The sequence below is a fragment of the Trachymyrmex cornetzi genome, unplaced genomic scaffold, assembly GCF_001594075.2.
Source record: "Trachymyrmex cornetzi isolate Tcor2-1 unplaced genomic scaffold, Tcor1.1 scaffold57, whole genome shotgun sequence".
In the NCBI taxonomy this organism is placed as follows: Eukaryota; Metazoa; Arthropoda; class Insecta; order Hymenoptera; family Formicidae; genus Trachymyrmex; species Trachymyrmex cornetzi.
This window is the reverse complement of record NW_017299882.1, coordinates 1,243,415-1,258,967: the sequence shown is the minus strand read 5'-3', so window position 1 is coordinate 1,258,967 and position 15,553 is coordinate 1,243,415. Positions and strand designations below refer to the sequence as shown.

At 36.6% G+C, this 15,553-nt stretch overlaps 2 protein-coding genes across 2 annotated transcripts in view; one reads left to right on the top strand and one right to left on the bottom strand.

Annotated features, from left to right (window-relative positions):
• The window catches only part of MESR4 (misexpression suppressor of ras 4), a 7,324-nt gene extending 1,142 nt beyond the window's left edge, over positions 1-6,182 (top strand). Inside the window, exon 2 of the mRNA XM_018515226.1 lies at positions 46-6,182. Coding sequence (XP_018370728.1) covers positions 74-5,836 — 5,763 coding nt within the window. The 5' untranslated portion in view covers positions 46-73 and the 3' untranslated portion in view covers positions 5,837-6,182. The remainder of the gene's footprint in view (positions 1-45) is intronic.
• Positions 6,183-7,094: 912 nt separating this feature from the next.
• LOC108766183 (WD repeat-containing protein 66) lies at positions 7,095-15,531 on the bottom strand. The gene is made up of 21 exons (XM_018515336.1): positions 15,328-15,531; positions 15,098-15,244; positions 14,915-15,018; positions 14,664-14,818; positions 14,300-14,418; positions 13,445-13,565; positions 13,222-13,357; positions 12,984-13,147; positions 12,659-12,838; positions 12,422-12,530; positions 12,129-12,340; positions 11,875-12,026; positions 11,547-11,755; positions 10,959-11,088; positions 10,811-10,900; positions 10,344-10,472; positions 10,180-10,268; positions 9,710-9,944; positions 9,072-9,345; positions 8,288-8,418; positions 7,095-8,176 (listed from the first exon to the last, which is right to left on the bottom strand). The coding sequence occupies exons 1-21, from the start codon at positions 15,466-15,468 to the stop codon at positions 8,102-8,104; spliced, it is 3,102 nt and encodes a 1,033-aa protein (XP_018370838.1). The 5' UTR covers positions 15,469-15,531; the 3' UTR covers positions 7,095-8,101.
• Between the last annotated feature and the right edge of the window lie 22 nt (positions 15,532-15,553).

Here is a 15,553-nt window from a genome sequence, read left to right as displayed (position 1 = left end):
TATATATATATATATAAAGATGCAATATATAATTATGTATTTTAGGTAGATTGCTGTAACAGTTTGCACTATTATGGAAGATGAGGATGGAGAAAGTAAAACAGAAATGTGGAACAATTTGGATGAACAGCGACTCAATGATTCCACATTGGACAACCCATTGAAACATTCCATCGACGATGTATACACTGCTGTAATCGAGGAGGAGAAGCAGTTAATACGCTACAACTCGATCATAACGAATGATTCGCCAGGTAAAAATACCGTTGTGGGGCCAAATTTTGTATTTAAGGGTTTCAAGAAGCGTATCTTGGCCGAGGCTCGAGAAGTTCCTACCGCTGCGTCAAAGAACAGTACACCAGAGCTGCGACAATTGACGCATCTCAATGCAAGGACTGGCAAAGACAAGAGGGTGGAGAGGAAGCGGAAGCGTAAGATAACGGAATACGCTCAATATCTGGGTCTTCGACCGTCCTCGAGGTACAAGTGCTCCAAGTGTCACGCATGGTCTGGTTACGGTCCCAACTCGAGACAGAACTCGTGTACTTGTAATCCTAGTATGACACCGATGCCCAGTACCTCCGAGTCGAGTGCCTCGGTGCCGCACGCGAGCAATTTCAAAATCACGAGGAAGGTCTATCTATGCTCGGCGTGTGGCACATATTTCGAAAATTGGAACTTGTTCTTACACATGAGGGATACACACAAGCGTCACATATGCCTCTACTGCCTGGGTATGTTCGGCCAGGCAGAGAGGCTGTCGTACCATCTGATGAAGAAGCACAGTGTTCCAGAGATGGCGTTTTCCTCGGTGGAGGATTTCTACAACGCCTTCAAGGGTTCGTGCTACCTTATCTGTTGCAGCTGCGAAAAGGTATTCTCGGAGACCGATGACTTCTTCAACCACTTTTGCTCTCCAGTATTGGAACAGGACCCAACTGTTACCGTTGCGTCAATGTGCACTATATGCAGACAAAGCGGCACACACGCGAGTACCTGTAATTTTACACTGTCATTGGATACAGATAAAGAAGTGTGTAGCACATCAACGCCACTGACAGTCGCCGATGCGACGTATACGGACAATTCATCGCCGACGATGGTCCCTTCATCGGAAATAGTTACAAATCTCGGAGGTAAGGGACTGCCAAGAAAAGCGATAAAATACAACAGGAGGAAACGCGAAAGAGACGGTATGCAAAATTCTCACCAACAAAAATCAAGCACACTAATGAAAAAGCTCAGTGCAAAAGTTCAGTGTAACGAAACTCAACTCGATTGCAATCTCGATGTCCAAAGAGAAATTGCAAATAACTTACCCCGAGACACAGTTACCGAGACGATAATGGAAGTATCCAGGTACACGGGCGGCAATTCATCTGATGAAAATGATGAGAATGACGAGCAGGCGGTGAATAAAGATGTGCACAACAATCGTGATAGAGGGTCAGGAGGAAAATCACCGGTTCAAAATTGTCAGGTTGATTTCAGTGAGCCGTATGATAGCGTAACGGAGACCATCATGGAAGTATCACGCTACACAGGTGAAGATGTTAAGAATGAAAGAGAAGATGTAACGTATACTCCAAACGCATGTGCGTCACATACCGTTGAAAAAGTGAATACCGAAGACGAGGAAGTATGCGACAAAAGCGATGCTGATCCGACACGCTCGGCCAGTTCGAGAACACCTAGTCCAGCACAATTTGATACCGAGGAAATTACAACAGCGGATACAAAAGCGAACACTATGTGCGAGACTGAAACTAAATACAGTCCACAGAATGCGCGAAGTTGTAGTCCCTTCAATCGATCGTTATTTAGTCCACAACACGAATCGCACATATCGGACCCGCAGTCTAAAGAGATAGAAAGTTTTGAGGATATCGACAAGAAGGTGGAGAAACCTGTTGCGACAAACGCCACTGAATCTCAAGCCTCGGTTTCGTTTAACGCCGTTGCTTCTTCCGATAGGAGTTTGGTTATTAAGATTTGCAACAGGAACTCGCAGTTCAGTGTCGCAACAACCACCGTCACGAGTAGGGAATCCGAGGAAAACAACAACGCCGAAGGATCGACATCGAAGGAGAGAATGCCGAACGGTTCGGAAACTGGGAGAGACATCATTGATGATGATCAAGCAAATGAGCTGGACGATAGTGATTCTGACAGCGATAAATTGGCGGTAGTAGACAGCAATCCGGAAGAAGACGAGGAAGCGGAAGATGGCGAGGAAGGCGAAGCTGATGAGACTGAAGAAAGACATGACGAAACAGAAGGCAAGGATCAAAGGAATCAAGAGGAAAGTGACGAAGTTAAAACCGGGACATATACTGATGAATTATTCTCTGCCACGGAAACGATGCCGATTAGCAACACCAGTGAAACATCCGTCAACAACGCAGTTGTAAGTGTCGCGAACGAGCAAATGAAAAGTCATACGATCGACGACGGTGGTATCGTGTTAGCCGGCGAGGATGTTCCATGTATTGACTTGAACGTCGAGGGCACTCTGGACAGCATGGAGTTGGAAGACCTGTTGAAACGTTGCATAGAGGCAGCCAGTCCCACCTGCGTGTACTGCAATCACGCACGGTACATCGCGATCAACGGCAGACAATTGGGCCTGCACATGCTGGCGGAGCACAAGTTTCAACCACAGCATCCCGCGATTATCATACACGCGGAGCAGTTCACTGCGCGAGTGAAGAGGTCTCTCGACGAACTCGAGTCCCGTTACTTCAATTTAGATACGTATAACAGCGTGGACGGCACGTATAATGTGCCGAATGTATTGATGTACGAGTGTTTTCATTGTAGATTTCATTCGACAGTGCACAAGGAGCTCTATTTACATAATCGAAAGATGCATCAGAAGACCATATTGATTTGCATAATGTGCAAATCGACATTCTACAGTTATAGCGAGTTGGTGTGCCACTTGTGTCCTGGAGTTTATTCGCCGAATGTTAATCTACGATATCGATGTTGCCTCTGCTCTGTAGCGAATCTGCCGTCGGCATTCCGATTGATGGTTCACGTGCGCAAACGTCACCATGCCTGCGACGTCTGTTTGGAGTCTACAGGCAATCAGCAGCGTCTTTCGAATCACGTATGGAAGCACAAGCTACATCATTTGTGTTACAGATGCGGCATCGCGTACCGTAATAAACCGGATATCACGAAACATCTATTTTGGAAACACGGTACGGAGAGCGTCCTGTGTCGAAAATGCCTGCAGAAGAAATGGCCGCACATATATCATTTCTGTATACCGCCCACAGCGTTCGTTTGTGAGGAATGCGGCTTGAGTTTTGGACGCGCGGTAGCGCTTAAGGTGCATAAAAGGCTACACTCCGGCGATTCACCATATGACTGTGACGAGTGCGAACAGCGTTTCATATCACGAAAGCTCCTAGCTAAGCATCAAGCGGCTCACAGGGAACCTGAACCTGAGGATGTTCATGTGAACGTGACGGATGTAGTTAACACTTCACTAACGGACAAGGACGAGAAATCGGATAGGAACACATCTGTGACCATAACCGATGGAGACTTGACGATGGGAGCCGAGACTACGTCGAAGAACGTTAAAGAGGCTGTGAAAAAAGTAGTCGATGTTTACGATCTACCGCCGCTCAATCTATCGTCCGAAAGTGATACTGATAGCGAGGAGGAGAAACCCGCTTCCACAGAAAAACCACCGGAGAAAGAGAATATCGATGAAGATGCAGCAAAGAAGAATGAAATTACTGAAACAACCGCCGCCGATGACGATGACAATGCTGTGTTGAACAATGATATAGTTGAAGTCGAACGGAACGAGGAGGAGAAAAAACAGGAAGCGCGTATTATGGATGGCATTTGGGACAATTTTAAAACATACGCTGCCAGTTTGGACGTAGAAGAATCTGCCAAGAATGTTGCGTTGAAAGAGAGCGTACCTGAGACCGACGCGGCGTATTTGAGGAGTATCGTTTTTTCTGATCATGATTATTGTGTAGTAAATTCGTCCGACAAAGAAAAGAATGAAGATCAAGTTACTTCTAAGGATAATGACACGAAAGCGAACGATACCAAATCTGAAAGAAGTCCGTCACCCGGTACTCCGAGTCGCAATACTGGAGGCGACAGCGACGCGAACAAACGAAAGGTAAAGACTCCTAAGAAGAAGAAGCGGAGTGGCAGCACATCGTCCACGAGCGACTCCTCGAGCGATACTGACTCGAGCAGTTGCTCGTGTGGCACCAACTGTAGCTGCAGTAGCTCTTCGTCTGGCAGCTCCTCCAGTTCTAGCAGCAGTTCCGATTCCGATAGCTCCGCGTCCGAGAGCTCGCCCAGAAAGCAATCCAGCAATCGTAAGGACCGGAATAAAAAGGAAAGAGAAGCTACACGGGAGAACAAATCGCAGTCCGTTGAGCCGGAGAACAAGCCGGAAGACAAGCTGGAAGACAAGCCGGAGATTGCAATAGAGAATGGTCCTGTGGTCCCCGAGATAACGAGCGAGCCTTCTCCAGCGAAGCTTCTCTTGCGGGAATCTGATTTGGAAACTGAGGAAACCGAAACAGATGAGGATTTCTACGACGAGTACCCGCAGTTGCTCGCTAATAAGTTGATGGCAGAGAAGCGCAATCAGTTGCTGCTATTGGCTACTGTAGCGCCGGCATCGACGCCAACCTCGACACCAACCTCGACGCCAACCTCGACATTGATGCCGATGATGGACCAATCATCGATGCCACTGAATAATGGCGTTCTAGTCGCGGAAACGACACCAGATCCGGTTACAATGACTATCGAGAATCAACAACTGCAACAACAGCAGCAGCAGCAGCAAAAGAAGAAAACGAAAACGAAGAAACGACGAAAGGGTGAGAGGGGCGGTAAGCGTAACGCGATTACAACAGCCACCGTGGAATCAATCAAACTGAACATTCCCAAGGCACTTTACCAGAAGAATCCGGGATTCGTTGCATCGTCGCAGTCAACGCTGGTATTGCATCCTAATAGTAGATCCTCGACGCCGAACCTATTGCCAGCTGCAACATGCAACGACTTCCACAGCGGCAATGCTACAAGCATTGCGATAGAAATGCAACAACAGCAGCAAGCATCATCAGCCACTGCTGTCATCGGCGTACCGAATCAAAATGTCGGTGGCAACAGCGGCACGGAGACGGAGAACAAGAGAGTTTCGAAGAGGAAACGCGTGCCGAAGCGTTTTTACGGCGACTCGAGCGACGACGAACCACAAGAAAAACAGTCGTTCAGCCGGTGGCGGAAAATCGAGACAACCACCTCCACAATCGCTACCACTATCCCGGCTTTCATACCGCTGCCGCCCACGACGACGATAACGCCGACGAATCCGAAACCGCTGGTGTCGAGATTGTCCTTGGGCGGAAAGACTATACAGACGTATAGTAACAGGTCCGCTCAAGTAGAGCAAACAGCGAGTCAGCAGCAAACGGCTCTACCTGAGGCATCGCCAATCGTCGCAGCGACATCCGCCACCGAGTCCGAGGGTCCCGCGGAGAGTAGCAGCGACAGCAGCGAATCTGAGACGGAGAATATCGTAAATCAGTCGAAGATCAACCAACCAACGATACCACCTGTTAGCGCGCCGACGACGGAACGACCCGGCAAAATCTATTGTTACTGTCGATGTCCGTATGATGAGGTATCGGAGATGATAGCCTGTGACGGTGAGGACTGCCGCATCGAGTGGTTTCATTTCGAATGTGTTGGTATAATGGTGCCGCCCAAGGGCAGGTGGTACTGCCCGGACTGCAGAAAGAAACACGGTATCGTGCAAAATGATGAGTACTGCGATTGATAGTTGTCACGCGGGATGTTAATGACAACGGCATGTTATTACCAAATTTGAGCGATCGTTGCTTTTTAGGCGTAATATTAGAATTTTCCTCCTTTCTTTTTCACGAGCGTATGAAAAGAAAAAAAAATTGCTACACTGTTCCATGTTGATATTTTTCTTAAGCCAATACACAGAGTGTTTGTATATATACTATGTAAATACGTCTTAGAATTATAAGAATGAAATGAGGTTTTTTGTGTACATTTCTTTGTACTTCTTTTAACGACAGCGTCATGTATAAATACATAGCATTGGTAGATAGATGAATAAGTAGATAGGTAGATAATATCACCGACAAGGTATCATTATCAACAAAATTTTTTTTTTCAACTATAACTGAATTATTTCAACTAAATTAGCGTATAACAATATTAATTGACGATTTTTTATTATTATACAGATGCTTCATATATAAATAAGCACATATTTACAGCAACAATATATATTGCTGAAAACTACATATTTTCAATCTATTATTTACATGGATGAACGCGGATGGAAATATGATATCGTAATAAACATTGTCAGATGTCTAATAATAATAAAATTAATAATAAACGACATTAAACCGCATACAAAATAAATAACAAAGTCTTATCGGTCTGAGATAGATCTTATTTATCAATTAATGCTTAAATAATATTTCGGTGTGAAATATATATATGTATATCAATGCGCTCGCGCGCACATACACACTAGACATAATATATATATATATATATCTCCATCTATCCAGGTTTATTTCTTTATTTCAGCGAGCAGAACTAGATATATATTTAAAAAATTTGGAAAACGAAAGGGCTGAGAGCTGACGCTAATTATTCTTTGCGCAAATTCTTTTATTTAATTAATAATATGTTTATTATTAAATCATAATAACAAATTAACACGATCAGACATTTTGACCCCTATCGGATCATTATCAATGATAACATTAACTGTGAATTTTTAAATTCGTTGAAATATACATACTAAGTGATAAAGTTAAAAAATTGATCGTCAGAATTCTTGCAACTATTTTTTATATGATAATGCGCTGTGATATTAGTTTTAATTCGTGCTGAGTTTCTTGCGTTGTTCACAAGGTGTCTATGTATGTTTAGGAATACTACATAGATATATACTAATATTATTTAGGCACTGACATCCAGCTCAGACTGGTAAGTCTGAATCTTCTCGTTATTTAGTTGAATAAAATTAATATGATATAAGCTAATAAGAATCCTGCAAATTTTTCTATAAGTCGATGTTTAATGGTACCTTGTTGATGATAGTATAGGTAACGATGCGAAATCGTACGCGAGCCTAATAATGTGGCAGGGTTGCGTCTCACGAATCTTAGGATCTTCACTTGAATCGCCTGATTGCAATTCGACTCGAGATTAATATTTCTGGCGGTATCTGTATAACGGTCTTTTTTTAATTTTTCTAAAACCGCGGGTACGGAAATTATGATTGTCTTCTTTTTTTATTGATACCAAACTACTCTAAATTTTTTAATCGCTATATACGCTAAGCGTCATTGATTGGTTTCTTCAATGATGACGATGCGGTGTAGCGAATATTGTTGTATAGCGCTTCCTTAAAGCAATGTACCTCTCGAAAGGCGAATCTTTCCTTGCTTCTAGTCTATCATATAGGTATTGTCTTGAAATAAAATCTTATTCTTTCAGCAGTCAAAACATTTCTTCCGCTGACAATTCTACCATGTAAAAAAAGCCGGTCTATGGTAATTGTCTGTGGTTGTATTAATTTTATTGTACGGGTTTACAAATATCGGTGAATAGTAGATAGATGTTTTTTGGCTATAAACTTGATTGATAAAATAACGATGCGCAATCGTAAGTATGTAATATTAGAAATAATGATGAATTATGAAATGTTTATTGAAAATTTTGCTAAACAGTATTACAGCAAGTACGAGGAAACGAATCTACGTCATGCTCTTTTACATTATTCCTCGAGTTTCGTGTGCTGTATAGTTTAAATATTTTTATGCGAACCGAAGAAGCAAACGATGAACAAATACCGGCGACGATTCTGCCAGCGTTTTCTTCTAGCGCCTCTCTTAATCTTAATTTTAATTTTAAAAGAACGAAATAGTCTCGCGCGCAGTTTTTGTTTTTGGTTTATCAATCTTTTTTTAACGGACCTTGTCACACAGCGGTACATAGCTGTAAAAAATTTCCTCTTAGAATACTTCAAGTAACCGTCGTGCTGATTTTTTCAATTGTCAGCCATAGTTTCCTCCAACGATTCAACACCCATGATGTCCATGGTGAAATCTTTGTAAGATATCCTCTGTATCATAACGTAATAATACATTACTCTCGGGAAGCCTAATTACTAGTTTATTTTATTTATGGCCTATTTGCATAGTGTTTTTAAACATATTATGAGGAAGATAGTTACCGCCGGAAAGAAACGGAAATTGAAGGACATGGATCTTTGAGACAGACTTGGTTGAGTCTCAACCATTTCCTCTTTAGGAAACATGAGTGTCTTGAGATATGTATATGCTTCTTCCAAAGTTAACGGCTCACCTACGGCAAATAATATAAAAAATAATAAGAAATATTGAACTACGATTAAGATATTTTGAAAGTAGTGCAAGTTCAATTTCAGTTTTATTTTACATACACGCACACATACACATTGTTTATCCAAATTTTTATAAGGTTTCTGTTTTGTTTATTTGAAATAATTTGTTGCATTTACTAATGTGCATTTAATTTAAAATACAATAAATAATCTAAATAGAAGCAGGGCTAATAAAGTACTAAATAAGGAGATAGTAGTCTCTACTTTATTAGTCCTACTTTTTTTAGATTAAAATTTGATAGTTATATACTTTTGGCGAAATCAATAAACCAATCAATCAACTTTCTAAAGTTAATGATAGATCTATTAGGCTCACTCAAATATAAATCTGTGAAAGTAATTCAACTTTCTTTGTGTTATATTTGCAAATTTGAATTATTTTGATTGATATGTATTTTCTTCAAAAATATGAATCTAAATTCATTTTTTAATGCGAATTACATTTTAGTTTCTGAAATTAATTAATGCCTTTTAATAAATATAAATTAAATATGTAATAGCTTTATTCGCGTTTTACAAATTTTAATATCAGTTCCAGAGAGTTAATGGTACGTCGTAATAATAGTAAATTCGCATTAATTAATAATTAATTCACCAATAGGTTTATCTTCTTCCAGTAAATTTTTCAATACCGTTCCTCCTAATAAAATATCCACAAGTTGCTCTCGCGTTAAAGTAGGATTTTTCATACTGTCGGAATTTTCTTCGATGAACGTACAAAAAGTTTCCTTTATGTGACGCATGCAAATTCCAAACGCCGGTCGGTGATTCACATATAGTCGTACGAATTCTTCAAAAGTAATCTCTTCGACAAGTTTACCGGTTTCAACGTAACGTTTGTAGCATACTTCTGTCATAATATTCTCTATCTTCAAAACAGATATTTCGTCTTAACAAATCTTAACACGAAAAGATATTCGCAATATCTCAAACCAAATGAATCTTTTATTATAATTTTCATGTAATGAATGAACACACAAACAATTATTTTACTTATTGCTTACTTTGACATAAACATTTTATATTTGAAAATTTGTAATTTGTGGCAGAAGAAAGATGATTTAGTGTAAAAAAATGTAAAATGTAAAAAATTACTTTAATCATAAAAGTAATTGAAATATTTTAAAAAGTAAAAAAAGATATTTCTGGAGTTTGTTAAAGAGGTTGACATTTAAAATTAAAATTCTGACTTATGAAACATTGCATATGTATACATATACTGCTTTGTGATACTTCTTTGTCGGTCGGAAAATATCCAATAGCTCGCATAAGATTTGATATTTGCTCGACAACCACAGTGTCGGAGATGATTCTAGCAGCGGTCGTATTCTCGCCTTGATGTAATATCTGCGCATAATAGAACAGATCCTTCATCTCATTTGCTAACCATCCTTTTTTCTCACCTTTGATGAGGCAATAAAACGGCGATAATCCTTCTCCGCCTAATCGTGCCATTATGTCAACAGATCTGGAAAAATTGTTTTTTTATGATAAAATTCGTTATGTTCATTAAAGTCATTAAACGATGATGTCAGAATCAAGAAATTTAGCTTTACACACAATTAAAGTAAATTTTTCATTCGCATATTCAAATTTAATAAAACGAGCTTGTATAATAACTAGTGATTTTTTCAGTATTAGAAAAAATGTATGTGATTTTTTTAATTTTTACATAAAAATTTAACACGATCGAGACAACTAACTTCAGTTTGATTTTCCACATTAACACACATGGATCGTTGTAACCTGCGGTAAAAAGTATTTTATTGTGGCTGACAGAGATACCTATTATCTGTAAATAAAAATGGATCATAATACTCGTGTATGCCAATTATTAACATAAATATGTATATGTAGAGTATCTAACTTTTTGAGGATGGCCTGTTATGCCGACAATCTTGTATGGATTACCATCAAAAGGCATTAACTGAAGACCAATTTCTCTATCGGTTGCAAATACCACATAGCCATTGTCAACAACTTTATCGGTTAAGATCTAATGACATTGTAACGATTTTTAATATAGTAATTGATTAATTACGAAGGGGGGACATTTCTCTGATAAATAAATTAAGAGAAAGAGAAAGTTTGAATTAAATATAAATTCTAGAAATAAGTTCTTTGTTCTTTAACAATATACTTTATACCGTGTTATAAAATATTTAACGGATATTTCTGAAGGAAAAAACGCAGTTTAATTATCTGCTTATATTAATATGATTAAAATTTAATCATATCTATTAGAATATCTTTTCAATGTTTCTCTCTACTATAATTTACGTTTTTTATTTATAGTTATATAAACAATTATATCTTATATATTTCTTGTGTTACTTGAATATGTTCTACTGGCTTTTTGAATGTGGGTCCTAAATAAGTACCGCGAATTGCCTTGGTAGCATCACTGAAGATCTTATATTTGTACTGCAATTGTGAATTAAGATATTACGTTCACATGATCTAGAAGAATCGCAGGACTTACTTCAGAATTTGAGATCATAAGAAATTTTTCAATGCCGGACACAGGATACCACGCGAGGCAAAGAGGAATGGCACTTTGTTCGATCTGATCGATACGCAAGATTTTAAGTCCTGGCACTGGATATGGTCCGCTGTAATGTAATTATAAAACGTAAAACATTATCCTTTTTAAAAGGAAAGTTATTACTTTCTTCAAATATTTATAGTTATTTAACTAGAGAATCTAAATCGGTATGTTAATCGCGATTCAAGGTTGTAATAGTACACTAGTCTTTTTTTTTTATAATATAATCATAAAATAATTTTTATAAATTTTGGAAATACAAATATCTCTGATTCAAATCCAGAAAATCATAAAAATTAAATATTATTAAAATCGTATTTCGCATTTCTCTTATCATGACTCTGAAATAAATATTTGTTTTATTACCTTATATAATATCTCATCCATATTATTCTACACGTTTATAATTCTATTATATTAATCTCATTCACAACATTTTTAATGACATTTACGTATATAAATATTTCAATTAAATCGTTTAAATTATTTTCCACAAATAACACAATGGGACATTTACGATACAACCTGTGCGCGAGATCGTATTCTACGAGCTCTCGATCCTCTCCCAAAGAGAAAAACCGCGGTGCATCGGAATCGGATGCGGCCGGGCCGAAAAGTATATCTCTGATAGGTAAATAATGCGAATGATATTTTCCGATCAAGTTCCACATATTGTACTTTGAAGCGATGGTCGTATCATTTCTCTTAAATACTACTACCGTTAACGCATTATCCTACAAGTAAAATTTTTATTTACCTTTAGAGTCGGTTAATTAATTAATTTAATTAATAATATTATTGCCACAATGTGCAATATTATTTGCGAATTATCATGGAATGCGGGATTTCTTACTGCATAAGCCATGTATTCGGCACACCGTGTGAAAGTAATTTTATTAATGGCTGTCGAAGAATGCTTATATGGTATTTCATCTATCGGATCTAAGGTGATATGATGTAGAATCCAGATCGCCCCGTTTTCCAAGCCACACACTAACATATCGCCTAAAAAGATGATAAACATTCTTTTCGTGAATTTCCTTTTTTCCTTTTACAATAATAAAGGGACATTGAAGATCCATTAGTACACTTCATTTATGTATGTACATCTTGGTGAGAATTTCAGAGTTGTAACGGCCTTCAGGGTTTCGTGGCTTTGCGGACAGGTGACATAAATAATGTTTTCCTCAATCTTCTGTTTTTCGAGAATCGGTCGATAGTTTGGGAGAGGTGGCGTGCTCTTGGATGTTATCAGAACGCATTTTTCATGATTATATAAATGTACGGTTCCCTGAGCGTCGCCCACAACCATATAATTGCTGTCGTTGAAAAATTACTATTGTTATTATACTATTTTTATTTCAACAGAATTTTGCTAAGCTAATTTTAAATTTTTCCACCTTTCTGAGTGACTATCCATACTAGTCACGATTGCAACTGGATGACGAAACACAAAGTAACATTTCTGCTTTGGAATTTCCATTAATGCTATTATTCCTGCAGAAGAGCCTAAAGCGAAATGTAGATAAAAAAAGAATGTGATGATATATTGAGTAATATGTGTTTTATACATATATTGATGTTTTAATGTTATATAATTCATATAATACGGTAATTTGACAAGAATTAGTTCTTACACACAAGAAAATTTCGGACATTAAATGGAGAACACCGTAGAGTAGTATTCGTTGATAGAGGATTCAATGTTGTTTTGTTAGTCTCGGCGGCCTTATTATTCTTGTAATTTTGTGAAATATATTCTGCATTTACAGTGAGTTTTGAAACCGTCTCCATTTTGCTACTGAGCATATGTCTCCCTTAAAATTCATTTATAATTTTTCAAACTATATAAACAATAATAATGATCTATATATGTAGATTTCTGAATTTTTTAAAACTTCTAAATAAACTTCGAGATATAAGAATTTTTTTATCAGAGGATTCTTTCAAAACAAAGCTTACTTTTAGATATATCGACGGCAAATACCGGAGATAACAAATTAGATTGAAGATCGAAGCTTAGCCATCGAATGGAATCAAGATCGCAACTTTCACACCAATACAAAAGTCTCAATTGATAATCGTAGAAAGTAATACGACCATTTGAATTTCCCGTAACAAGCATACTACAAAATTAAATTACATTAAGAGTACTACCACTAGATTTATTAAAGTAATTTTAGGCTTTAAATTCATATACCCTTCGTTATCAATAATAACAGTAATACTGCTTTTCTGTAAGTTAAGAGTCTTTTTATGTTTTTTCTTCTTATAATTAGTATCATCAGAAGCGTGCTTGTCTTTGCAGGAAATATTGTCCCATACTAAAATGTAGCCTAAAATAATAGCAATATAAGAAAAATATTATTTAATTAGGTAATTAAGTTATTAATAAACTATTAAAATATAAATATAGACGATACCATTTGTACTGGCTGTAAATACTTGTTGTATTTTTGGAACGTAGCATGATGCATTAAAGACACCAATATGTTGAACTTTTGTCATAACTTTGGGACAATCGTAACTCAAAGCGTGACCATTCTTATTTATGAAATTAAGAAGAAACACGTTATATTTTATTTTATAAAGTCTCTTATGTCTGATCATACTTTATGATTTTCATTTTTATTATAATTTCTACTGATATTTATTATATCAATGATTCTCTCAGATTATCTTATATTTTAGTGCATTATTATTAATTTCATATTAAGTATGTATATATCAAGAGTCATATAAGCAGTATTATATAGCTCATCTATGAGTTAGATGCTACTTTCTATTATTTTGTTTATATATGTATATCATATAAAATACGTTTATCGTCTTTTATACATATAAATAAAGTTATTATTATACTATTATTATTATTATTGTTATACACAAGAAATGTTTTGTAATTGAAGTCGTATGTCATATTTTCAGAATTAAATTAAATATTGGATGAAATAGTTTTTTTTTATGTAAAGTATTTTTCTTTCACCATTTCTCCTTTTTAATTTTAATAAAAAAAGATTATGTTTATATTATCCTTTTTGCACAATCAATACAAAATCTAACTATATTTGTAACATTTAGTTTTTAAAGAACAAAACTTGAAATTTTATATAAAAGTAAAGATAGTAATTTTGCATAAAATATTTTTTATCTTTGTTATCTTTATTATCTCGAAACTCTATTTTACTTATTTATATTATTATTTCGTTATCTCGTTCCAACTGACATGTAATATATGATTATATACAAATATATATAATAATATATTTTTCACCAACCCAAGTTAGGAATAAAACGTGATAATCGGTCGTCAATGCAAATTGTTCCGGATATTCGTCGTTGAAAGTTATTCCCTTGACACGTTCAGTAATGTTGATTAATGAAGTCGAAAAACATGCTAAAAATATTTTAAATTAGCTATAATTCTGGATTATTCAACAATTATAAATATTCTTAAAAATTTCAGTTATAATGATCGTATTTTTTTGTGTAAATAAATAGTAATTATATAATAATAATATAAAAGAATGTAATTCTTGACAATAATTAATATAAAAATACATATTAATGTTTTATATCGTATTTCGTATTAAATTTTTTAAGACAAAAAAATAATTAATGAATGTACAGAAGACAACAAACCATCTGGTTTGTCTCTTCCATAAGTCCATAACCAGAAATGCACATTCTGACATTTTCCACCGCCAACAGTGACTATTTGTTTAGCATTAGGACTAATAGCAGCAGCTGTGATATCTTCACTATTATGTGGATTAAATAAAGTGCAAACGGGAACCCTAAGAATGTTGATAATTCCGCTAACTTAACACATGAGTCTCAAAGTAATACTCGACATAACTTTGCAAAACAATTTCGGAAAAAACAATAAGTACCCCTTTTCTGTATCCCAAATCACTACTACACTGTCCTTTCCGGAATCCGCTGTTAGTAACCACTTGCCATCACGCGAGGTTGATAACATTTTAATAGGATTTTCCTAAAAAAGATTATAGGATCATTCTTCAATATTATTTGTAATTAGTGTTGTTCTGCGGCAAACTCAAACGTATACCAACGTGACGTAGGAGTGGTAACATTTTCCTCGAACTATAGTCGTAAATTACCGCCACGTGCGAACAGGCGTACGCCAATAACGCACGATTTTCAGTAGTTAGATTTATGACCGGTACTTCCGGATTTAATCCGAAGGACCACTGTAGTTTCTGAAGAAAAGCAACAATTTTTGTTAAATAAAAAAATGCTAGATCCGTCAATAATACACTATTTTTTTTTATTTTTTACTCACGAATGGACAGAGATCGTGCTCTGTGAATCCTTGTTCGAGACATTTTTTCTTCACAATTATTTCGATGTTTTCCGCATCTTCGGTAGTTTCGGCTTGAGATCGACCGGCAATCGACGGAAAAGCGGCAGTATATATCGCCATTTTATAACAAATATCAAATCAGTTTAAGTTTAAATAGCTAATTTCAGGTAAAATAATCGCATGCATATGTATATACACACACTAA

Bases quoted from the DNA above. Each gene is read 5' to 3' on its own strand.
- LOC108766183 (XM_018515336.1), bottom strand. From the start codon at position 15,468: ATGGCGATATATACTGCCGCTTTTCCGTCGATTGCCGGTCGATCTCAA. The intron at 14,819-14,914 runs GTACTTATTGTT...CAACATTCTTAG, and splicing joins ATTTGGGATACAGAAAAGGG to GGTTCCCGTTTGCACTTTAT. The intron at 9,945-10,179 runs GTTAGTTGTCTC...CAATTTTTCCAG, and splicing joins ATGTGGAAAATCAAACTGAA to ATCTGTTGACATAATGGCAC.